Source organism: Ahaetulla prasina, chromosome 8, assembly GCF_028640845.1.
Source record: "Ahaetulla prasina isolate Xishuangbanna chromosome 8, ASM2864084v1, whole genome shotgun sequence".
Lineage (NCBI taxonomy): Eukaryota > Metazoa > Chordata > Lepidosauria > Squamata > Colubridae > Ahaetulla > Ahaetulla prasina.
Genome location: NC_080546.1, coordinates 29,651,651 through 29,678,481, shown reverse-complemented (window position 1 = coordinate 29,678,481; position 26,831 = coordinate 29,651,651). Strand labels below are relative to the sequence as shown.

The 26,831-nt window shown below is 37.0% G+C and overlaps 1 protein-coding gene across 1 annotated transcript in view; it reads right to left on the bottom strand.

The window, feature by feature from the left end:
• ENPEP (glutamyl aminopeptidase) overlaps nucleotides 1-22,527 on the bottom strand; it is a 53,293-nt gene extending 30,766 nt beyond the window's left edge. Inside the window, exons 1-6 of the mRNA XM_058193131.1 lie at nucleotides 21,124-22,527; nucleotides 15,624-15,765; nucleotides 12,756-12,822; nucleotides 6,121-6,275; nucleotides 4,475-4,588; nucleotides 2,767-2,901 (exon numbers count right to left, since the gene is read on the bottom strand). Coding sequence (XP_058049114.1) covers nucleotides 2,767-2,901; nucleotides 4,475-4,588; nucleotides 6,121-6,275; nucleotides 12,756-12,822; nucleotides 15,624-15,765; nucleotides 21,124-21,761 — 1,251 coding nt within the window. The 5' untranslated portion in view covers nucleotides 21,762-22,527. The remainder of the gene's footprint in view (nucleotides 1-2,766; nucleotides 2,902-4,474; nucleotides 4,589-6,120; nucleotides 6,276-12,755; nucleotides 12,823-15,623; nucleotides 15,766-21,123) is intronic.
• Between the last annotated feature and the right edge of the window lie 4,304 nt (nucleotides 22,528-26,831).

Sequence of the window (26,831 nt, the reverse complement as noted above, 5' to 3'; positions counted from 1 at the left end):
CTGATAAAAGGCAGCACACACACACATACCTTTGTTCAGAAAGGTTTCAACAGTTACTTATGCATATTAATACTGTGATGAAGATCACTTCATCTTGGACTTCAGTTCTAAGGAGAACATTTTAATACAAGTCTCACTGATGGACAGAATTATTATAACCAAATAAGCATATGTCTGTGTACAGATTGATAACTTGTCTTTCACTGGTACAATTATTTATTTATTTATTTATTTATTTTATTTGATTTTTATACCGCCCTTCTCCCGAAGGACTCAGGGCGGTGTACAGGCAACAATAAAATACAAACACCACAATATACAATTTAAAATACGAGTTAAGAAACTTATTATAATTAGCCTAGAACTTTAAAATTTATAAAACCAAACCCCATTTAAAATTAGTAGAAAATTTAAAATCGATAAAATTTATGTAATTTAAAATTTAAAATTTAAGCCAGCCCCGTGCGAATAAAAAGATATGTCTTCAGTTCGCGGCGGAAAGTCTGAAGGTCAGGTATTTGACGTAAGCCTGGGGGAAGCTCGTTCCAAAGTGTGGGAGCCCCCACAGAGAAGGCCCTTCCTCTGGGGGCCACCAGCTGACATTGTTTGGCGGACGGCACCCTGAGAAGTCCCTCTCTGTGAGAGCGTACGGGTCGGTGGGAGGCATATGGTAACAGCAGGCGGTCCTGTAAGTAATTACCTTTTCAGCCATCTACAATTCCCTGACTTCCAACATTTCCATTAAAACCTCAGATAAGGTGAGGAACATACTTCTATGGAACTTTAGAAGATTGGAAAGTGGAGACAGGCAAGGAAACTTCAGGATCGCAGAAGGAACAGAAAAGAACAGAAGTGGCCTTCTTGATCCCTCACAACCATTCAATATGCACAGGCACCACAAAAAGAAACTAAAGCACACTCTGAGAAAGAGGGACAGAACCAGGAAAAAACATCTGGAAAATTGAAGATTTATCAGCACCAAATGAAGTTATCATCTGATAAATATGAGCCAGCTCCATTTGGCATGCCGGTTCATGTCATTTGTGCCAACTTACATATTTATTACGGTCAGTGGCTTTGTTTCCCCATTCCCATTCCAACTTGAAGCAATCCAGTGAGAAAAGTGTCACGAGTTCAGTAGCAAATACATGCTTTGCATACTGATGGTCAATCACTGGCACTGCTAAGTTAGAGAGTCTGGAGATCTGTTCACAATCAACCTAGACAACATGGACAGAAGTAGAGTAACACACTGATTTGATACAAGACATCTTCCTCATTTATCAATAGATTGTAAGGAAACTTTGTTTGCCACAATTCAATCCAGACGCGTGATTTCAGCCTTTAAAAATATGTGGTGATCCAGCAAACACAATCGGCGATTCATGCCTGGTCATGAGTAAATCTTATATGATTTGGACCATAACAGCAGGGGTGAAATCCAGCAGGTTCTGGAGAACCGGCAGTGGAAATTTTGAGCAGTTCGGAGAACCAGTAACTGAAATTTTGAGTAGTTTGGAGAACCAGCAAATACCACCTCTGGCTGGCCCCAGTGTGGGGTGGGAATAGAGATTTTTGCAATATCCTTCCCCCAGGAGAGGGGAGGGAATGGGGATTTTGCAGTATTCTTACCCTGGAGTGGGGTGGGAATGGAGATTTTGCAGTATCCTTCCCCTGCCACGCCCACCAAGCCATGTCCACAGAACCGATAGTAAAAAAATTTCACCATTGCACACCAGTACCACTGTGCAAACAAAAGTGAAGGTTGCATCACATAAATTTCATACCCAGGAATACCATTATCAGTTGTAAATTTTAGACCATTTCCTTTTTTTTTTTCATACCTTGACTATGAAAGTCCCAAATACATATCCCAAGAGGCTGACTATAAAAGTGAAAATCCATTTAAATAGCCACTTTCCCTGAATTATATAAGGCAGTAGTGATCGGAACGCATGGCTGTTGCAAAGAAACAAGGCCACTTTCATCTAAGTGTCATTCATTATCGATAGGCTATAGAGCAGGGATGTCAAACTTGCATTGTCAGGGCCTTGCCACGTGATATATCGTGATTTCTTCCCCTTCGCTAAACCAGATGTGGGCATGGCCAGCGCGTGACACATCCGGGTCGCAAGTTTGCGAGTTTGACAGCCCTGCTGTAGAGAGACCCAGAGTATGCTATTAAAAATATCAACAGGTAGGAACAATATCCATAAGTCACTACCAGGACAAAGATAATGATTAATTTACCTGACCTTAACCATTTCCTGTGTGTCACTTCATATAATATATATTGACTTGGGCAGCTGTGCCCTTGCAAACCACTAAGTGTGAAAATTACAGTGCAGTGTATCACAACGATCTAATTATTGCCCCAAATACTCTCTGTACAGTTACAATGGCACTGAAAAAAGTGAGTTACAACCAGTACTTGAATTTACAATTGTCACAGTATACACATGGTCATGTGATCAAAATTTGAGCCTTGGCAACCCGAAATTCTGGTCCCAATTGCTTAAGGTTGCAAGTTGTTGACTACCTGTATTCTGTTCCTCCGCTATTCAAGGAAACCAAGTTCTCCATCTTTCCTGCCTCTGAACTGTAACACCACATAGTGCAGATATACACATATAACCGAAGTGTAAAATATTTATCCCACAACATTCATCTCATGTTTTTTTCCCCAAGATCAAAAAAAATCAGCTCAAACAATAAATACGTTTATCATCTTTTCTCCCAGTTATACGGGGAAACTTAAGCTCTTACTTTGCTGTAGGATATGCCATCAAACACAGAAGTTATTTCATCAGGAGAAGACACATTCACAGTAATAGGGTGAGATGAAACCAAAGAATCATCCTTCAGCACTGGGAGTAGATCATCAATTAAAATTTGGTCCAGCTATGGGGGGGAAAAAGAGTTGATGGGAAAAGTTATTATTCCCCAAAATGATTTACTTAATTAGCTAAAAGCAGGCTAATACATGAAAAAAAGATGACCATAAATAAAATCATGCCACATGTCAATCTCACCTATCACAGGATAAAAGGAGTTTTGGATTGATAGCTGATTAACAGGAAAGAGAGCAAAGAAACAGTCAAAAAAGATGTAGTTTAGTGCAGCTCACTTTCTTGATTCTCTAGAATTTTACCTAAGGATTATATAAATATACCTATCATATGTATCATCATTACATATTATAAAATAGCTAATATTTGGTCAAAATGTTTTTCTACCGTCAAGTTTTATAACTCAAGGAGGAAAATTTATAGATTGAAGCTTCTAAATCAGGGGGATTCAACCTTCGCCATTTTAGGTCTTGTAGACTTCCAACTCTCAGAATTCACCAGCCAGAAAGGCTGGCCAGGGAATTCTGGAAGTTGAAGTCCACAAGCCTTAACATTGCCAAAGTTGGACACCCCGGTTGTAAATTTCCTATGTCAGAGCTAAGTAACTTAATGAAAACTATCCCACTAAAAATTAAAATACCTCAGCAAAGCTGAACTCCTGTTTAAAAAAAGACAAAACCATCCACTTTATTTGGCAGCAATTCAACAGTATTTTTTCCAGGATGTTTCCTTTAACCTACAGCCCTGAGATCCTGAGTATCTTCTCAATCAAGTACTAACCAAACCTTATGTTGCCTTGGTTTTGACTTCAAATAACTCAAATAAGGTCAGCTAATAGCTATCACCTGTTGAGCAGGCAAACTTAATATATAGCAGGTTTATCTTATTTAAATTATTAGAAAGGAATGTTTCTATAGATATTTTAGAGCAGCCTTGATACTTTAAACTCTCAAAATTCCTTAGTGAGTATGATCACTTATAAGAATTCTAAAGATGGAGTCCATATAGTTGGAGGACCTTAGACTGGGGAAGCCTATTACAGCTATTTGGCAGGAGTGAAAAACCAGGTCCACATGTGATGACTCAATTAAACTGATGTATAGCTAAAATCCTATGCACAGGAAACTTCTCACCTAACTGTTGACAACCTGCTTAGAGTTAGATAAGGATAAACAGTACTTAAGGTTGAGGGGGTTGGGCTAGATCTCTTGTGTCTATATAGGAATTCTAGGCTAATCCCCCTTTTCATTCCACAGCCAGATTCTATCATCCATTCTCCTACATTATTCTATAAAACAATGAACAACTCGGTGAAAATGCCTGTTTCCTAAAATCCTGGATGGATTATTGAGAAGCATAAGTACTCTCTAATATAGGCTGATTTTCAACAATGATCAGTATTCTAAGATCAGCATTATACTAATAATAAATTCATCAAAAAAGACTACAAGTCAGTGGTTGGGAGGCAGAACATGGGGCTTCAAAATTGATTTTTAAAAGCCTTTGCTGTATTTTTTTGGGGGGGGGGAATTCAGACAAAATCCTTGGGCTAAAAAATGTTCATAAACATGAGTAATACTTCCTTTGGTCATATTCTATAATTATACAAAGACAAGAATTCTTACCATTTGCCAATTTTCTTCTTTAGCATTTACACCCATAAACTCAAAGAAACTGGCAAATCCTTCATTTAGCCATAAGTCATCCCACCAATCCATGGTCACAATATTTCCAAACCACTATAAAAGTTTAAAAAAAAAAAAAAGCAAACAGCATTACAAAAGAAGATGAATAGGGAAAAAAATGTAGCATCCATAAATGAGCTATTTAGATATTGCACAATATATTTTCTCCTTTTGCTGGAAAATAACACAAAGGCAACACAAACTGCGGCTCAAAAACCCAGTTTTCTTCCAAGAGTTTCAGTTTTGTGTTTAGATGGGTAATAACTGAGAACTGGACATTTTTAGTGGCAAAACACTATCATTTGAAATGAAAATTTCCTGCTTTTTCTTTTCAAATACCAATCTAAACCATTGTAACTTGCCCATATGTTGAGCGGATATAATTATGGTGCTTTATTATTGAAGCCTTATGTTTGCCTGATTCCAACTAGTTTTGTTAAATATTGACTGCATTTGCATAAATATTTATCATATGGAAATCATATGACCATATCCTCCTTCCATGTACATGAACATCTTGTTTAAACAAGTATAACTATAAGGAGCCTTAGTTTTTTTCATTTCCATTTTCAATATATTTGCAGTATATATAATGTATAGGTACCGGTAAATATTGAAGAGCCATATTACCAAGTGAAACTTGACAGTTCTAATTATAATGATGGTTTTCTGAAAAAAACACAATCAGAACTCAAAGCAACTGAATCACTCAAGATATCTTCAGAACAGTTTGGGAAACAACAAATCCTTTTCAGTGATTTAACGACATCTCAATTCACTCTTTTGAAATGGATTTTCATTTAAAAATGATAATAAACACCTAGCTGAAATATCCTACTTTGAAAGCTTTTTGTCAAAAGGTGGATAAAAATATTTCAGATAAAGTATTAAAAGAGACTGTCATTTTGAAAACACAATGTTTGTTACCGGATCATAAATGTTATCCTTTAAAAGTCTGATGTGGTCTCTCAGAGCACATTTATCTAAAAATGGTATATGTTAAACATAAGAATTTACTTTAATTCTGGGGCAATTTTAATGAGTGCTTGTATTGTAAATATTGGTTGGAAGCAATAGCCCATCTTGGTGAAGAAATTCTGCTGCTGAGAAGTTGAAAGTATAATTTTTTTCACACATTTTTCTTTTCCCTTCCTTTGTGAGAAGAGGGGCCAAGAGAAAAGAGTCCTTATAAATAGCACAACTCTTACAATTTAGCATGATTTATATATGCTGAATAATACAGACTGAAGAATAGCCACAGCTTTATGCTGTAGCAGCCGCCAACAGTAAAGCCCCATCTAAAAATAAAATATTTATAAAGGATGAGATAAAATCAGTTTGTGAAATACATCCGAAACATCAAATTAACCTACTGTAATTATTTTATAACTCAGAAGGAAACAGATAAAATTCCTGTCAAAAATGATTTATATGATAAGGACATTATAATTTCCTTGAATATAATAATGTACTATGGTGTCGTATTGACAACAATATTCAGTAAATTTTCAGAGGCGCTTTGCATAGTGAGAGGGGTGGCATATAAATTTAATAAACAAACAAACAAACAAACAAACAAACTATACCTGATGGACAAGTTCATGGGCAACCACAGCTGCCACTCTTTGCTTGTTTGAAGCAGCAGATTCTTGTGAATCGTAAAGGAGATTAGTTTCTCTATAAGTGATCAGCCCCCAGTTCTCCATGGCCCCGGTGCCAAAATCTGGAATTGCTATTTTGTCTAAATGGAACAAGAGAGATGTTTACTTAGTATTCAAACTCTTTCATTTCCCTCTTGTCTAAGGGTGTCAAACTGATCGCGTCACATGACGTATCATGACGTAGCACAACATTTTCTGCCTTTGTGGAGCTGGGGTGTGTGTGACCTGCATGTGATGCATCCAGCCCATGGACCGCCAGTTTGACAGGCCTGCTTCTGTGCTTTCAATACAGAAACCAGGTATGACAGGATAATTATCATGAATTAGTTCTATTCTCTTCCATTTTATCTTTCTGCCAAGTGAACTTAGACACAATCCTCCATAACATTCAAGGAAGCCAATAGATTTAAGAGTGAGAACATAATTGAAAGATTGCAACTGATATATCAAATATGGTGCCTCTCCATTAATGTGTCCATCAATCTGTTCATTTTCTCAGTCACTGAATGAGATTTAAGTAGAATGTGTTCAACAGGAACAGGGAGAACATGAGAAACTAACTTAAGAGGCAATAAAAGAAGATAATAATGATATAATGGTAACAATTTATATATTATAATGATAATGATATATAATGATAAAGATCAGTATAAAATTAATTGATTTTACTCTCTGCATCATTAGGGTAATTTTCTAGTTACCATTACAAACTTCATTCATAGCTTTCCCTAATATAGAACCACTTTTATATATAATTTTCTCTAAATCTGCAAAACTTCAAATAATGTTTAAATGATGGCATTTTAAAATATAAATTTTCATTTAAATACCTCATTCAAGCTATTTAAAGCAAAACTGTTGCTTTTTAGATACAACTTTTAGAAACATATTCTTTTTTTAGATGTGAATCTTTAAAAGAGAGATTTGCCTGCATGGATATACTGTGTTTCCCCAAAAATAAGACCCTGTCTTATTTTATTTTTTTTGAACTCTGAAATAAGTGTTTAGTCTTATTGCCATGCACTCAAAAGCCTGATTTGTTTTTTTGAGGTTTTCACGGGTGTTTGTATGTAGGTCTTTGGTTATTCGGGTTTTCTCCCACGTAAAATTGGAAGTGTCTTGGCGACGTTTCAACGAAGTCTCATTCGTCATCTTCAGGCTTCAGCTTCGTGCTTCTGGGAGCAATGTGTGATTGCAGCTGTTTCTTCCTTTTTAACTGCTAGTGGGGTTTTGAACTGATTGGGTGGGAGCTTGGCTGTGCCCTGATTGGCTGGGGGTGTGTCCTGTTTGGGTGGGGGCTTGGTTGTGCTCAGATTAGTCTGAGCTGCAGGGGGATTTGAGCTGGTGAGCTGCATTGCTGTTGTTTGGCTTCGTGTTCGTGGTCGTGCTACATCTTCATATTGGGTGTCAGTCTGCTGCATGTATGGATTGGAAGGGTTTGAAATGGCTAATGTTGCATATATATATATGTGTGTGTGTGTGTGTGTGTGTGTGTGTGTGTGTGTGTGTGTGTATATGTGTATATGTGTATATATATACGTAGACGACACCTTCATAATCTGGCCACACGGGAAAAAAAACCTTGACAACTTCCTCACAACTTCTTCCTTTATTCCAGAGAAATAAGATTACCAAACTAATCCAAAAAGAACCCCCCACTAAAATCCAAGACATAGAACAAGAAAACAGTACAGCCCTCCTCCCATATATAAAAGGCACCACAGACAGAATCAACAAGATCCTCCACAAACACAAAATCAAGACAGCATTCTGCACAAACTGAAAAATATCCACCATCCTAAGAAATCCCAAAGACAAAATTGAGTTAAAAAATCAAGGAGTATATGAAATCCCATGCACCGCCTGCCCCACCACATACATTGGACAAACCAACAGAAGAATAAGTGCACGCATTGAAGAACACAAGAACTCAGTCAAAAAAGAGGAACCAACTTCTTCCCTGGTCCAACACCTTAAAACCACAGGAAACGATATTGACTTTAAAAAGACCAGAACTATCGCCAAAACTGAACACTTTAACAACAGAATAATCAGAGAAGCCATCGAGATAGAAAAACGCCCACACAGCATGAACAAACGAGATGATACCTCCCGCCTACCAGCCATTTGGAAACCCGCCCTTATTGACAAACGACATGAGCAGGCTGACTCCCACCATGAAGATGTAGCACGACCACGAACACGAAGCCAAACAACAGCAATGTAGCTCACCAGCTCAAATCCCCTATGTGGGCTATGTAGCAAATTTTAAAAATCGCTACAGAACTATATGCAACCAAATAAAAACCGAATGCACAAATTACCACACCAAGCAAGAAGAGGATCTTCTGCGCACTAATTCCAGTCGTGCCTTCTATAATTTTGTCAACAACAAGCTTAAAGACTCTAGATCCATGCCACCACTAAAAGATTCTAACGGCAATGAATACAATAACGAAGTAACTAAAGCAAACCTCTTTAACAAATTCTTTGGCTCAGTTTTTGTCAACAGTGATGGCACATATCCCACATTCCCAAATCGTACAAGCAATGAGTATGACGACTTAACAAATATAGATTTTACAGAAGAAAATGTTGGTAAAGCTCTTTGTAACTTGAAACCATCTCTATCCATTGGACCTGATGGACTTTGTGCTTACTTCTTAAAAAAACTCTCTAGTAATTTAGCAGAACCCCTAAGTATAATCTTTAATAAAACTTTCACAACCAGTTCCCTTCCCAATCTCTGGTCACTAGCCACAGTCATTCCAGTTTTCAAAAAAGGCGACCCCAGCTTAGTTGATAATTATAGACCAATCTCCCTATGCTGCGTCGCCTGCAAAGTAATGGAATCCATCATCAACCAATCCATTACCTTGCACTTAGAAATACACAACCTTCTCTCAAATAAACAATTTGGCTTCAGAAAAAAATTATCATGCAATTTACAACTTCTCCACTGTAAAAACCTATGGACTACAAATCTTGATCTAGGTAAATCAATAGATGCAATATACATAGACTTCTGTAAAGCTTTTGACTCAGTAGTACATGATAAACTTCTCCTAAAATTAAAATCCTATGGCATTTCAGGACCCTTACACAACTGGATATCTGCTTTTCTGTCAAACAGACAACAAATAGTTAAAATTGGTAATGCTCTATCAAATCCTGTTCCTGTCAAGAGTGGTGTTCCTCAAGGTAGCGTTCTTGGACCAACTCTCTTTATAATATACATAAATGATCTTTGTGATCATATCTCAAGTAACTGTGTTCTCTTTGCTGATGATGTCAAACTTTTCAACACCACTGACAATACATCCACAATTCAAAAGGACCTTGATCATCTAACTGCTTGGTCTAAAATTTGGCAACTACAAATCTCAACCAGTAAATGCTCAGTCTTGCATATTGGAAGAAAGAACCCAATCACAAAGTACATGCTTGATGGTCATTGCCTCGCAGATGACCCCCACCCTGTCAAAGACCTTGGAGTTTTTATATCTAACAATTTAAGTGCCAAAGCCCACTGCAACTATATAGCAAAAAAGGCTCTAAGAGTTGTTAACTTAATTCTACGTAGCTTCTTTTCAAAAAACACCACGCTACTGACCAGAGCATATAAAACATTTGCTAGGCCAATTCTTGATTACTGCTCTCCTGTCTGGAACCCATACCATATATCTGATATCAACACAGTTGAGCGTGTCCAAAGATATTTTACAAGAAGAGTTCTCCACTCCTCCGAAACCAATAAAATACCTTATTCCACCAGACTTGATATCCTGGGTCTAGAAAACTTGGAACTTCGTCGCCTTCGACAGGACCTGGGTTTAGCTCATAAAATCATCCGTTGTAATGTCCTTCCTGTTACTGACTTTTTTAGTTTCAATAACAATATCACAAGAGCTACCAACAGATTTAAACTCAATGTCAACCGCTCCAGTTTAGATTGCAGAAAACAAGATTTCTGTAACAGAATTATATATGCTTGGAATGCATTACCTGACTCTGTGGTTTCTTCTCATAACCCCAAAAGTTTTACTCTAAATCTATCCACGGTTGACCTCACCACTTTCCTAAGAGGACTCTAAGGGGCGTGCATAAGAGCACAAATGTGCCTACCGTTCCTGTCCTATTGTTTCTTCCCCTATATATATATGTGTTTATAATACCTTGTTTCTCCTCATATATATGTTTATATATTATATAATCCTCTATGTTATACTTGTATATATTGTTACGACGAATAAATAAAATAAAATAAAATAAACTAATAGATTTAAACTTAATGTCAACCGCTTTAATCTAGATTGCAGAAAATATGATTTCTGTAACAGAATCATCAGTGCTTGGAATACTTTACCTGACTCTGTGGTCTCTTCCCATAATCCTAAAAGTTTTATCCAAAAACTTTCTACTATTGACCTCACCACTTTCCAAAGAGGACTCTAAGGGGCATGCATAAGAGCACAAACGTGCCTACCGTTCCTGTCCTATTGTTTCTTCCCCTATATATATATATGTTTATATTACCTTGTTTCTCCTCATATATATGTTTATATATTATATAATCCTCTATGTTATAATAAATAAAATAAAATAAAATAAAATAAACTAATAGATTTAAACTTAATGTCAACCGTTTTAATCTAGATTGCAGAAAATATGATTTCTGTAACAGAATCATCAGTGCTTGGAATACTTTACCTGACTCTGTGGTCTCTTCCCATAATCCTAAAAGTTTTATCCAAAAACTTTCTACTATGGACCTCACCACATTCCTAAGAGGACTCTAAAGGCGTGCATAAGAGCACAAACGTGCCTACCGTTCCTGTCCTATTGTTTCTTCCTATATATATGCTTATACCTCCTTATATTTACTCATATATGTGTTTATATACTATATAATCTTTTTGTATGATACCTACATATATTGTTGTGACAAAATAAATAAATAAATAAATAAATAGTTCAAATGAAAGAGATGGACTCAACAATCCTTGCAGGGCAATATTGCCACCTGCTTCTCAGATGGAGAAGCTTCAAGCAAGAACTTTGGACCCCAAAAGCTTAAAATCCCCATATCTTCTTTATGGTTTTTCAACATGGATTTCTTGACTGGCAGCTAATATAAATTTCTACTTCCTTTATACTTATATCTATCACAGTTATCTCAGCAGTTGATAACACTTATTTCTGAGAGCATATGCACCAAGACAAATTCCTTGTGTGTCCAATCACACTTGGCCAATAAAAAATTCTATTCTATTCTATTCTATTCTATTCTATTCTATTCTATTCTATTCTATTCTATTCTATTCTATTCTATTCTATTCTATTTCATCCTCTCAGTAAACATTTTATTTATTGAAAGTACTTCTAAAATGTGCTCTATTGAGTGGTCACAAAATTATAAATAAAAATATCTAAATAAATGCATAAATGTGTTAAAAATCCTATCAACCCTTGCTTAAAGTAGATTCTATCCAATTCAACTGTGATATGATAAGCTTTCTCAATTACTTGTTGGCACTACAATTTTAAATTGTTTTCCAAAACATGGCAATGACATACAATATGTGTGATCCACACCCAGAAAATATCCAAAGTTAAGACAGTCAACAGTGATTGAATACCTTCCTTCACATTGCTTGAAAGCCAGAAACTCAATATTTTTCATTGTTAATGTTCTTGTACTATAGAACTGCATCTAATTCAGTTTTCTGTATTTCTTTGTTGTCATCTTGTTGTCCTCTGAATTTCTGCTTCCCATTTATGGTGAGCCAAAATTATCTCTTTTTTGTTGCTGGAATATTGCTGAGCAGAATTTTCCTACTGATTGCTCTTACTTTCTTCCAATATTTTTTTTCTTCTGAATATAATTTTTATTAAGGAATTTAATTACAATAGTTGAAACCAATGCATGCTAAACTTAGAGAAAAAGAAAAAGAATGGAAGGCAAGAATAAAAAGTGCACACACACACAAAAAGAAAACGAAGAAAAATATAAAGAAATGACTTACAACCTTCATCACAAGTACAAACAAATTTAATAACTCTTCACCCACTATAAGGTTAAAAAGATATCTCTTCATCATATATCTCATTCCTTATGTATAAGCAAATCCACAAACCATAGTTTTCAATCATAAATAAAAGGCCATAAATTATTCCCAGAACCTAGACACACACACACACACACAGAGAGAGAGAGAGAGAGAGAAAGAGAGAGAGAGAGAGACAGACAGACAGACAGAAAGAGAGAAAGAATGGAAAGAAAGAAAGAAGTCTTATTTTAACCTTAATCATTAAACCAACTGTATATTCTTTCCTTTACTGTTAACAGTTAGTTTGCTTCAACAGATTGAAACTTTAATTCAATCAAATATTGGTGTAGAATTTTACTTGTCTTTATTCTGCCACATGGATTTTGTCAAGGCTTTAACAACCTCTTTTGTAAATCCAGTAAAACTTTCAGCCAGTTTCTTTTGCATATCCAGTAAAGTATCCTTCCAAAGATTCTCTATGCTTATCATTTGAGGTTCCATATAATATACTTTCTCTGACGTCAGATAAAATGTGTTCCATTTCTCCCATTCCTTCATTACATCTTTTAGGCATAGTCTATCCACAAAAGCAGACTAACAGTATCAATATTATAATTACTAATTCCTGTCTTGACCCCCATTAATATTTCCAACATTATAACATTTTGTGTCATATTGTAAGTTTTATCATCAACTAACATCAAGAACAGGCTTGTATTTTCTTTTATCCTGCTTAAATCTTAAGTACTCTCTAGGATCTAGTTTCTAATGTCATCACTTATCTTGTGTTATGACTTGCAATAGTCAGGATAGCCAAAACAAATCTGTTTCCCACAGAAAGTTATTTATTTTTTAAATAACCTTATATTAAAAATAAATGTTAAAGATAAATTAACTCTCAATCCTCTTACAACTTTTTTAGATCAAAATGTAACTTTTTTAGATCAAAATGTTACTTAGCTTTTTGGTTCAAAATTTAAATTTAAGCTTAAATCTTTACAAGCTTTATGTCTTATCTTTCTTTTGTTCAGAATTGCAGATAAATTCACCCGGTGAAGACTTTTAAAACTTGTCATTTCAAAGATCTCTAATAAGCAATTTCTGAAAATGGTTAGGAAATGTCCAGGTTACCAGAAATTTAATCAAGTCTTCAAAGTAACTTCATTTCAATTCTTTTCAAAAAAAAAATATCGATATGCAAACCATAACCTCCCCCCCCCCAGAAATAGGTTATGGAACCCAACTACAATTACTTAAAGATGCTGCTGATAAGCAGATTCCACTGAGCTCAAATGCCCTTATTTCCAGGTAAATACACTCAAGGCATTAAAGTCAGCCCTATTATACTCTTTTGATGATATTGATTTGTTTGTGAGAAAGAAGAAGAAATACTCTATCAGTTCCCTATTCATAGAATATTATACAAGAAATACTCCTTGTTATTTATTGAGAAGGGGAAATCTGGAAGTTATATAGCAGGTGTGAATTGGCCACAATGCAACACATAATCTGTACACATAAGTACCCTGTTTCCCCGAAAATAAGACATCCCCTGATAATAAACCCAATCAGGCTTTTGAGCACATGTGCTAAATTAAGCCACCCTCCGCCCCAAATAAGCCCTTCCCGAAAATATTTAACCACATGCGCAGCCGGTCCTCGCCATTTCCTCTAGTTAGGGTTAGGGAGACAGAGCTGGAAATCAAGTGAGATGGCAAGAGGAGCCCCGTCTTACTCCATGCACCCCAAAATAATAAGACCTCCCTGAAAATAAGGCCAAGCGCTTATTTCAGGTTTCAAAAAAATATAAAGGTCTTATTTCCGGGAAACACAGTATAATTGAAACAATACAATTGAAGCTATATATAGTCACACACAGTTATCCATTGAATCCTACTCTTTTACACTGTGGCATTTCCAGACATTGTGTTATTCAAAGGAAATTGTGCTTTAGTACTAATATGAAAAAGATATTGTGTCATTCTTTTTATGGAAAGGCGTTCAGGACTGTCTCCACCAGTGTGAAAATTTCTTGAAAACTGTACACAGAGGAGTCAAATTTGGTTTTGGGAAAAGCCAAGAAACAAAATATCAAGTTTGAAAGTGGCCATTGGATCCAAAATATCTAGAGCAGCAGTTCTCAAGCTGGCCACCTTTAAGATGTATGGACTTCAGCCCCCAGAATTCCCCAAGTTTGAGAAACACTGGGCAAGGGAATCCATAGGAAAAAATGTTTTGGAAAGATTTCTTCCAAAATGACCCTAGGAAAGCTGCCAACTCTTCCCCTCTAAAATACCCAGGTCTCATGAAGCATAGTAAAAATGTATAGCCCACTCTCTACTTCTTATTTAACAATATAAGTATATAAGTATAATTCTGTGCTTATATACATAAGCACAGAAATGCAACAGAAGGAAAGCATAAATGCACTCACAGAGACACAATACTTATGATTAGAACCACACACACATGCAGACAGCAGGTATGCACATAGTCTGATTAGTTCCTTGGGAAAAGTGCATACATACACATAGATGAGGCAGATTGGGCAAGGGTATGCTAACTCATTAATCCAAGTTGCAGGATATATTAACTGGTAGGCGGGCAGGCAGGAGATGGATGGATGGATGGATGGATGTTGTTTTTTTTTTACATTTATATCCCGCCCTTCTCCGAAGACTCAGGGCGGCTTACAGTGTGTAAGGCAATAGTCTCATTCTATTTGTATATTTACAAAGTCAACTTATTGCCCCCCCAACAATCTGGGTCCTCATTTTACCTACCTTATAAAGGATGGAAGGCTGAGTCAACCTTGGACCTGGTGGGGCTTGAACCTGCAGTAATTGCAGGCAGCTGGTTTTAATAACAGGCTTCTTACAGCCTTCAGCCACCACGATGGATACAGTGGTGGGATTCAATAGGTTCAGACCACTTTGGTCGAACCAGTTGCTCAATTGCTGGCTGGCCCCTCTCCTCCCCTCCCCACCCCTTCCAGAAGTTTTTGCTCCCAGGGGACTGCAGGGAGGCCAGTAGCCCAAAATGGGGTGCATGAGGGTGTGGCATGGTCCTCCCCATGGCCTGTTTTTGCTCTCAGGGGAGTGCAGGAAACTGAGTGCTGCCTGTCACACCCCTGGCTACACCCACCATGGCCAACCCTACCCAGCTGGTCATTAGGGCAGAGAATCAGTTTTTAAATTATTTGAATCCCACCACTGGATGGATGGATGGGTAGGTAGGTAGGTAGGTAGGTAGGTAGGTAGGTAGGTAGGTAGGTAGATAGATAGATAGATAGATAGATAGATAGATAGATAGATAGATAGATAGATAGATAGATAGATAGATAGATATTAAAAAACAAGAAACAATCTGTATACATACCTCTACTGGCATGTTTGATAGGGCTTCATAGTCACGTTCATGAGTAATAGATATATTAAATGTTGCTTTTTTGTTAGGTTCATCAAAGCAAGGAAATGATTTTCGTGCATCAGTTGGCTCATGATCAGTTGCTGCTATGTATCTTTGGAAAAGAATGAAAATGAATGTATTAAATAATTACTCATGGATATTTGGAATAATTTGTTAGAAGAATGGGGACAATGCTTACCGTACTTATTTCATTTGAATAAAAAAAGGATATCAGATAACTATGTCACATGTCCAAATTAGATAAAGAGTTAATTCTATAAAAGTAATATTACTAAACTTTCAACACATATTGATTGTAATAGTTGGAGAATGAATGGATGGATAGAGAGACAGATTGATTGATCAACACATATAACAAACAAGATTGCAATCAAAAACCAGATGCTAAGGTCTTTCAAGTGCCTTCAGTATTTGCGTATGTATGTGTTTGTGTGTCTTTAGAATAAGTTTTAGCAGCTTGTCAAAACAGCCAGGAACTAGTATATTCATAATAATATCATTCATCACTCTGAGTATCCTTGTATAACTTTGTCCATTGATCAAGAAATACAATCTAACAGCATTTTTGAATAACCTGGAATATTGGGTGCAGAGGTTCACCCAGAAATCTACTGAAACAAGTTGTTATGATGACGTTTCTTAATTTATATGTAGATAATTTAAACGACAGAAGTAAACTGCTACTAAAACTGTTTCCAAAATTAATATTAAATATTTTCACATAAAGGTGAATTATGCTTTATATTATTTAGCACTGTGTATATTGTGCACAATTGCCAATTGTAGCAATTGATTGATGAGAACATACAACCACATTTGTCTCTTAAACTAATTCAAAGTGTTGGTAATTTTTCAACCACATGTTTAGAAATACTGTCAACTGTATAAAAGTAAGAAAGGTTCAAACAAATATAGAAAAAATAATAAAGAAGAAAAATCATAGACTATATTTTCTCTGAAGCTTTATACATTTTCATTAAGAATCAACTTGTCAGGGTCCCTGGCTTGATCCTTCAGTTCTTTAAATTCTTAACAGTTTAAAAACTGGACTTAAAACTTTCATTAGAACATGTAGCTAGGATTTTCATCATTTACTGATAAAATACAAAAACGTATTTGGAAATTCAGGCACGAACTTGAACTCTAGCTCTATCGCTATTGTCCCAACAATGATGACCTGTTAGAAAATGAATTAGAAACTACATTTGGAGTAGATAACCATAGTAGAGACAAACCATAAAAATGCTGTGCTATTTCCAAGGTCAGAGTAATGCTGTAGATATTGGAAAGGTCTTAACTAAAATAAACTTGCTCTGAAAAATGCTGATTGCTGTTCAAACCTATCTTTCTCTCATTCTTATTTTTTGATTCAGCAATCATTCTATTAAACTTTGAGAAGCCTATAAAGCACTGTGATGCGGTATATAAGTCTAAGGGCTATTGCTATATGAAATTTTTCATCATCCACAGCCTCTTTCACTTCATCATTCCAAAAATCATTCTTTTTCATGCTTCCTATTAGTATAATTCCACATACTTTTGAGGCTCTCTATAATATTATTATTTTCATTCTGTTTCGAATAACTTGTTATTGATGCCTTTTATTACAAGCCATCACATCAATCATACTTTTCAATTTATTTCTTGCCATGTATACATATCAATTAAATCAGATGCAATATTGAAAACAAATAGATATTTTGAATGTGGAAGAAATATATGAGGCTGTACATTCCTTTCAATTCCCAAATACATTTGACTAGCTAAGTAGTATATCTTAGTTGGTTTGGGGAACACCTACAGTTCTAAACTATCCCTCCCAAATAATATTGTCCAGGCTTTCCTTACCCTACAACTCCTAGAATTTCCAGCAAGCAGATAATGAAATCTGTAGCCTCAGTACATTTGATGGGTGCTAGGTTAGAGAAGGCTGATGTAGACAAAATTAGAATTATGTTCCAAAGTACCCATTAGTACATACCAAAATGTGGTGAAAGCACGTTTTTACATTATTTAACTTTCAAGTGTATGACAGCTTTGTTAGGGTAAAAGGATTCTTTACTGGTGCTGTTACTAAGTACATATCCCTTAATGGTTTTGAAAGGAAGACTAAGATCAACAAATGGATAACTTGCCTTTCAACTCCTTTTCATCTATGTAGCAGATTATCATAAAACAGATGTTCCCTTTTCTACTGTCTCTTAATATAGTCCATTAATTGTCACGTGCAGGAGGGACTTGGCCACACATACACTGCTCGTGTATAATGAAAGCAATCCTGCTTTTTTTTTTCTTTAGTTAACATTCTGCATTACCGATTCTGTGCCCACAATCCTGACTCATCTTCATTTACTCTAAATTTCTTCTTGCAATCGTAGAGTTCAGAGTTTCTTCTGATTTTCAAATCTCTGTGCATTGCACAAAATACAGACTGGTTTATGGCTTGTACAGGAAGTTGAAAGAGTTCATGGATGGAACCAGATAGTGCTAACTAACTATCTTACAAACATCTAGGACTGTTAAGACTACAATTTAAGGCACTTCTACAGCATTTCATAAGTCAGAAGACAATCCACAATAGGGTCTTTGTAGACTTTGTGGCACCATGTGACTTACACAATTTTCAGCCTGACCTATTCTTCTGAATACTTCATTAAATTTCATTTTATTAAGAAAACAAATTCCTAATTTCGACACCTCTGTAAGCATCTCAATACAAACATGGCCAAACAAAATAATACATATTGTGGATATCTGAATCAGTCCTTGGAAAATTATTTGTTCTAGATTTTAGATAAAAATAATGATTAATACTATGTCAGTACTGCTTCATTGATCCACACTGTTTCCTATTTACAATTCTGACTAAACACGAAGGAATGAAGGATGAAACTCATTCAGACTGTCACTCTTCCAGGCATTATTTCCAAATAACACTGGATGATGTGAGTTGTAGTCATACATCTGGAGACTGAGATTGGGAAAGGCTGGACTCGGCACAGAAGAATTCCAAACCTTTGGTTTAATATTTATTGTACTTTCCCAAGTAACATTCACTGTGATGAAATGAATTTCCAATTAAACAATAGCTTGTAAGATTTTCAGAAGCAATGTTCTCCATACTGTAAAATTCTATCGACAGTGCAGCCTGTTATGAAAGCCTGCAAGATAGAATTATGTTCACTGCAGGGAACTTGCAACTGCAGCATCCTTAACATATGGCTGTCCAGCTTTGCTTAAACAGATCTTCCCTGGAGTGCTCTGTTCCATCATCTAACAGCTCTTGCTTGTCGTTCCCCTAATGCTGCAACTTCCACTCATCGATTCTAGCTCAGCCCTCTGGAGCGGCAGAAAGCAAGCCTATTTCAAAATCTGAGTACTTCTCAAAGCCTTAATGACTTGAGCACTGAGACAAGAGCTAAAAAATGCAGAGAATAATATCCTCTTAAGAATATTATACCTAGTACATGGAATTTGCCAACCGGGTAATAGTTGGGTTGAAAATGGGTTTAAATGGATTGTCTGTGCCCTTATTATGTCCAAAAGACTGCTACTGTGGCATTGGAAAGATAAACACAAGGCCCCAGATACTCCATGGATGGAAGACCTGATTGTGTTTGCCACTATGAATGGAATGCCTATAAGTAGTGGTGGGATTCAGCCAGTTCGCACCACTTCGGGAGAACCGGTTGTTAACTTTCTGAGAAGTTTGGCAAACTGGTTGTTGGAAGAAATCATTAGAGCAGAGAATCGGTTGTTAAATTCTTTGAATCCCACCACTGCCTATAAGACTGCCTATGGACAAATATAATGAAACATGGGACTCCTACAGTAGATTAAAAATATGGTAGTTATACAAATGTATTAGAAATATATGTATAGTTGAATGATATTTGTACTGGATAAGTAGATGTAGTCCTCGACTTATAACAGATCATTTAGTGACCATTCACAGTCACAACAGCACTGAAAAAGTGCAGTGGTGCAGTGCTGTAGACTACCTCTGCTGACTGCCAGCTGACTGCAATTTGGCAGTTCGAATCTCACGAGGCTCAAGGTTGACTCTATCTATCCTTCTGAGATCAGTAAAATGAGGACTCAGATTGTTGGGGGCAATATGCTGACTCTGCAAATCGTTTAGAGGATGGTAAAGCACTGTGAAGCGGTATATAAGTCTAAGTGCTAGTGCTATTTTTCACAGTTATAACCTTTGCAGCATCTCCATAGTCACATGATCAAAATTCAGACGTTGTTAGCTGACTCATATTTATGACCATTGCAGTGTCCAGGGTCACGTGATCACCTTTTGTGACCTTCAGACAAGCAAAATCAATGGGGAGCCAGATTCACTTAACAACCGTATTTCTAACTGCAGTGATTCATTTAAAAACTGCGTCAAGAAAGGTTGTAAAATGGGGCAAAACTGACTTAACAACTCTCTCACTTGGCAACAGAAATTTTGGGCTCAGTTGTGGTTGTAAGTAGAGGACTACCTGTATCTGTTTGCTGTTACGATATATCATATTATATTTTTTTCTTTGTTGCATTTATTTTTTAAAAAGCAATAACTGTAGAAATTTACAGCACAGAGAACATTGTTTGCAAAAATCTTACAAGCTATTGCTTTATGTATTTTTTTTCTCTGTGACAATAGATTTCTATCATAAATGTCTTTGCATTTTTTTACTTTTCTTTTTCTTATTATTTTAAAACCAATAAAAATGATTTCTGTATACTGACTGAGATGTTGAGATTTCCCACAGCTTGAGATCTTGTGTCACCCCTGATGGACGCCTCCAGTTCCAAAGTCCTGTTTCAAAAACGACTGCACTTTGAAGTTGTGATTAGGAGGATGAGAAGCAACAACCAGATTCCTATCTAGCCTTCCACTGATACATTTCTACATATCTAACAGTAGTCAAGTCTTAATCTGGATGCTGCCAAACAATTATACATAAACATACCTTATAGGCCACAAACGGAAGAAATTGTGCCTTAAAAGGGGGGGGGGGGGAAGCAAGGCTTCCTGGATGTATTTTCTACAAAAACAAGGCCATTGTTGTATAAATAATGAATTTCACTTATAATATCATAATAATTTAAATTAAACTACCAGACATATGTTTCCTGTCTTGGAACATTCTGTCAAACAATATAAAAGTATGATTAAGAATAAGATAAAGAACGTTATAGAACAAAAGCCTAAGAGATATGTGCTTATTTTGTTGCCTTTGCATTCTGTAAATATGGGGTAAATCCATAAGCAAAAATAAACCATATTCCCAGAACCACCATCTCTGTGTTGTAGCTATTGTTATCCCATTATCTATATCTACACATGAAAGACCACAGTTCTGTGGTGAGGAAAGAGAAGGTGTAAGATGGAGAGAGAAAGAGAGAAGAACCGTGTGCAAAAATTAATAGTGCAAAAATGTTAAAAGAGATTTACTTGGTCTTTCCATTCTCCTCATAGCTTGTTCTATAAAATCCAACCAGGGAACCGTTCAAATAGCCTTTGAATTTCATACTCAGGAAATAGCTGCTAGGATGCAAGTCTTCTTCTGCCTCTATCACCACATATTCATGTCGTTCATATCCAAAACAACGCTTTATCGCAATGACCTGGCCTGAGGATGTCCTGAGCTCAGGTATTTCTGTGATCTTTGTTTCTCTCAGGTGAAGCCACAAATGTCTGGTTGTCTGTTTTTCCAAACTGATGGAGATATTTACCATTCCGGTGTACACTTCAGCTTCCATCTCAGGAGTCAAATCTAAGTCGTAATGAACTGGGTGAAAATAGTTGGGCAGCCTGAAATTCATCCAGGGTCCATTTTCATCGTTTTTGGCACTGCAAAACACACTGGTCTCTGAAGGATGTGTGACCTCTGGAGCAGTGGATGTGGGTGGTTTTGTTGACACTTGCCCATTGTCTTCTGGAGGGTAGCAGGTCTCAGGTTTTAAGCCTAAACCTAATCCGAGTCCTAAAATCAAACCCACAGCAGTTACCACTCCACAAATGATGGCCACGTGCTTGCCTTTCATGCAATGCATTTTGGATGACTTGTCTTCAATATCCATTCCTTGCATCTCCCACTGTGCTTACCAAACTTACAATTTAAAACAGACACATTAAGCAACAGTGCGGTGGCTTGCTCGCTCTCTTCTCTCGCTCTCTCTCTTTGGTTGAAGAAGGGACTCGGCTGTATTTAATAAGCTGTCTCTTCCTCTTTCCTTCTCATCTGCTTTTGCTTGCCTCTTTCCTCTCTCCCTCCCCTCAGTTTCCTTTAAGACAGTTAACCCCCCCTCCCCACAAAAAAGTTTGATTTTTTTTCCAAAGGAAAATGACTGGTAAAGCAGGATTCAGTTCAGGAGAGAAGAAAGAGGAAACGCATGCAGAAGAACTTTGTGGCTGCTCCTATTTGCCTTATAAGCCGCACAACCCCACCCCCAACTCCTCCTGCTCTGGTCAGAGTTAAATATAAAACGGTGCTGTGTTAATCAGCAGTTGGAGATGATCAAATGCCAAAGCTCCGTCAGCAACTTTCTAAAAGACAGCGCACTGTTCAAGAGAGGTGTCACTGATCAAAAATCTCAACCTTTGTCACTACCTTTACCTTTCTCATCCAGTTTCTTTTGTGAGCAGGATTCTCCTTGGACTTCCACCTCACGTAGTTGTGGAGGGGGGAAATATAGTCCACGTTCTGGATTTTTTCGGGAATAAAAAAAAAGTCCTTTCCACTTCTAAAAAAGTTTCTATCTGGGTTTTTCAAATGGATGAGCTTTGCTTTCAGTTCTCCTACACTCTTGTTATTCCATGTGGTTCTGGAAAGAACATTAAGCTCCAAACGCAGCTTCTTTTCTTTTCTTCTTTCTCTTTCACTGCCTGTTTCAGACAGTAAATGTCGGCTCTCTCCTTCTTTTTTCCCCCCCCTACATACAGAAAAGCCAAATGTAATCCCCAAGAATCCACTCTAATTTGCATACCGAGCAAACAGGCGGCCATGGACATACACATCTGATTTAGCTATTTCTGGTTCACACTGTTTGTTTGAGGAGATAATTTGGGTACTTGGAGCAAAGATGATTTCTGTGGGCTAGTCTGCACGTTACAAATATCAGAGCGAATGCATGAAAAATGAATTTGACATTCAAATGGTTCTTATCCCATGCATGAATAATTTTTGTAATCTTTGAAAACTATGCATTTCCCAGAACCTATTCTTGCATTCCAGTGAATGTGCCAAGAATAACCTCAGGATTAGAGGGGTGGGGCAGCTGGGTTGCACATTTAGGTTCATCCTTTTCATGTGGAGAAACAGCGTCTGGACCAGAAAGTTTTGCAGGAATATGGATCTGGAGATTTGTTACTAAATGAAATCACTTTGAAACTGTATACCACTGCTCATAAATAGTAATTTTGCAGAAATATGTCATGTTTAATAGTACAGGTAGTCCTCTACTTACTTAAAATTTATGTTGCTAAATGAGAAATTTGTTAAGTGAGTTTTGCCCCATTTGAGGATTATTCTTGCCACATTTGTTAATGAAATTACTGCAGTTGTTATATTAGTAACAACTTGTTAAGTTGTTAAGTGAATCTGGTTTCCCCATTGACTTCGCTTGTCAGAAGGTTGCAAAAGGTGATCACATGACCCCGGGACACTGCAACCATCACAGAGTCAGTTGTCAAGCATCCGAATCACGTGACTATGAGGCCACTGCAACGGACATAAAGTGTGAAAAATGGTCATAAGTCACTTTTTTCAGTGCCGTTGTAACTTTGAATGGCTGCTAAATGAACTGTTGTAAGTCTAAGACTGCCTGTACTATGTAGAGGTCAGCCGTTGTTCTCTTATGGGTTCATTGAAAGGCCCAGCTTGACAAATGGTGCATAAACTTTGACATACAACAGTGTGTGAAGGAAGTAGAGCCTAATGGTAAAGACACTCAGAAGGTTGAGAGTTCAATCCTAGGTAATGGCAGTTTTTTCTATCCTAGGGCACAAGGACAAAGTATCTGCTGGGAATTCCACATGGTATCAGGAAGGGCATTTGGCCAGGGATGGGCTTCAAACTTTTTAGCAAGGGGTTCTCTGTCTGGTTGCTGGGTGAACATGGCCATGGTGGACATGGCCTTGTCAGTCTCTTGCACCAAGGCGGGACGGGGCATTTTTGCCCTCCCGGGGCTCTGAAGGCTTTCCTCGAGCCTCTAGCAGGGCAAAAATGGCCTCCCCAGGCTCTGGGCCCATTTCCAGCCTTCTCAAACTTCCAATAGGCCTGTTTTTTGCCCTCCCCGAGCCTCTGTGTATGCCCTGGACTTACCTGTATCCATAACGGGCTGCATGGGGACTCCTGGGAGGGGAGGGGTGGGGTGGGAGGGGCCATCCAGGAGTGGGATTTGGGAGTTCTCTGAATTGCTTGACATAGTGTAAGCCGCCCTGAGTCTTCGGAGAAGGGCGAGATATAAATGCAAAAAAAAAAACAAAAAAAACTGCACAGAACCTTAGCTAGAGGTTCTGCCAAATCCCTGCGAACCCTCAGCAGCCCAACCCTACATTCGGCCAGTAAACACTCAGGTCCATCCAATTGCCCTGACTTTTTATTATTTATTTATTTATTTAATTTATTTATTTATTTTGCCAAACATGTACAAGATAACAGGTATATGTACAAACATGGACATGAACACAGGAAATGAGTACAAGGAATGGATTGACAGCGAGGCCTTTGCGAAAGTTGTGGCAGGAGGAGGAAGATTAGATCCTGAAAAAAATAGAAATGGAGAGGCTTAAAGAATAAAGGGCACTTAGTGAAGGTGCCCTTACATGGTAGAAAGGAGGGTTCAAGGCTGTTTAACAAATAGAATTAATAGGGTTGATGTGAGGCAGTTTCAGTTCTTCTTCCTTTTATTATATCATATGTTTAATTTATTTGCCTTATTGTTTCTTTTTCTGCACTCCCCCAAACAATGCTTACTCTGAAAAGGAATAGCATGATGGGTATAACTAAACATATCTGAACTTCACTCTATAATATTATCCTGAGAATCAATTTAAATTCAAGCAAGCAAGGATGAGGCTACAGCTTATTAATATGCATTTGAAAAAATAATCCATTTTATTATATAGTATGCAACAAAACCTGAACAGGAATAAGCATTTCCACAGCCCTTGGGGCAAGCTATCAAAATATGGATAAAGCTCAGTGGTGGGTTTCAAAAATGTTTATTACCAGTTCTGTGGGTATGGCTTGGTGGGCGTGGCATGGCTTGGTGGGCATGGCAGGGAAAGGATACTGTAAAATCTCCATTCCCACCCCACTCCAGGGGAAGGTTACTGCAAAATCCCCATTTCCTTCTGATCAGCTGGGACTTGGGAGGCAGAGAATAGATGGGGGCGGGGCCAGTCAGAATTTTTACTACCGGTTCTCTGAACTACTCAAAATTTCCACTACCGTTCTCCAGAACTGGTCAGAACCTGCTGAAAGCCACCTCTGGTAAAGTTTGGATTCTCCAGTCATAAAGTGCTCCAGAATGGCTCTCTAAATTGAGATAAAATAGCCCTATTGCAAAAGTGAGCATCTAAAAGCAAGAATTACAGTAGAATTATGGACAATATTATTTTAACTTTAAAAAGTAGTAAATATTTAAAGATGAATTTGAGACTGATATCCGGGTTTACGCCAAATACCTGACCTTCGGACATTTCGTCGCGAACTCAAGACTCATCTTTTTATCCGTGCGGGGCTGGCTTAAACTGGGATTTTAATGTTAAATTTTATTAATTTTAAACGGGGTTTTTTAATATGGTAAATTTTAATTACTGGGCTAATTTAAATAAGTTTTTTAAATCGTATTTTAAACTTGTATATTGTATTGTCGGTTTTATTATGCCTGTACACCACCCTGAGTCCTTCGGGAGAAGGGCGGTATAAAAATCAAATAAAATAAATAAAATAAATAAAATAAATATCCAAATTTTCCCCTTTCTGTTCCTTTCCCTTCTCCTTTGACTGGTAAAAGTTATGCTGGTGCAACCACTCTATACACTATTGTAATGACTTTATAATTTTATAAAGATTGAGTAACAGGCAACAGAGGCTGGCTCTTAGCCTTTGTGACGCAATGCATTGAACTCGATGGTGCTTCCAAACTGACATGAACTACACTTTCTCATTAATTCCATGTCTAATATCACATGAATTGTTATGCATTCATAGCAGTGCAAAACAGCTGTAAAATTAGGAAAACTGTAAGCATTTTTATCTTGCCCAAGCATAGACATAAAGAAAAAACTTGCCCTGCATATAAAAGTAGAGTCTTCTCTTGGTGCCATTCCAATGATGAATGTCATTTTTAAAAAAGGATTACACTTGTTATTATTGGCCAAGTTTAATGTAAACAGCTAGTATCTTGCTCATATCTGATATTCATTTGCTAAACTGGAAAATCCTGATCTGATGTAAACTTATTTAAATGCATGGTGCAAAGAATTAAGGACCTTCTTATATATTTTATCCCTTCCCCACCCCACCCCGACTTTCTTTTCATCCTTGGTTCAAGAAATATGAAGCAATAAAGTAATCAAGAAACTTTGCAAATCAGGATATACTGTATACAATTCAAGCATATAACTTTTTATGTTTTAGTGAGCTTTTGTTTTTATCTTATGGCTTTCATAGTAATATTTAACAATATTCTGGAGGGAAAATATAGATTTAAAAAACGCAATGACAAGAATCACATTAACATCCATGGAAAAGGGTGTACTGCCTTCTTCAATCTGGTTTCCTCCAAATATACTGGACCACACTTCCTTGGAATCTTAAGCAATTTAACCTCAACAGCTCTGGAGAACCCCAAGTTGAGGAAGATGGCTTTATCATACCAAGAAGAGAAACAATTGAATCCTTTGCACTTTGGATTTGCTACTTTGGAAGCAACAGTTGAAGTGCAATTGATGTGAACAAGAGCCCAGAGTCCCTACAACAAACAAGAGGGACCTGAATAGTACAGATAAGTTATTTGATTGTCTCTAGTGGTACCAGTTTGCCATTAGTAAGGACCTCAGTGTCAGATAAGAATTTTGTTTCTCTTTTCTCAGATTCTCCAAGCAGAGAAAAACGAGTAAGAAGAATAAAGAAAGGCAAAATAAACGTC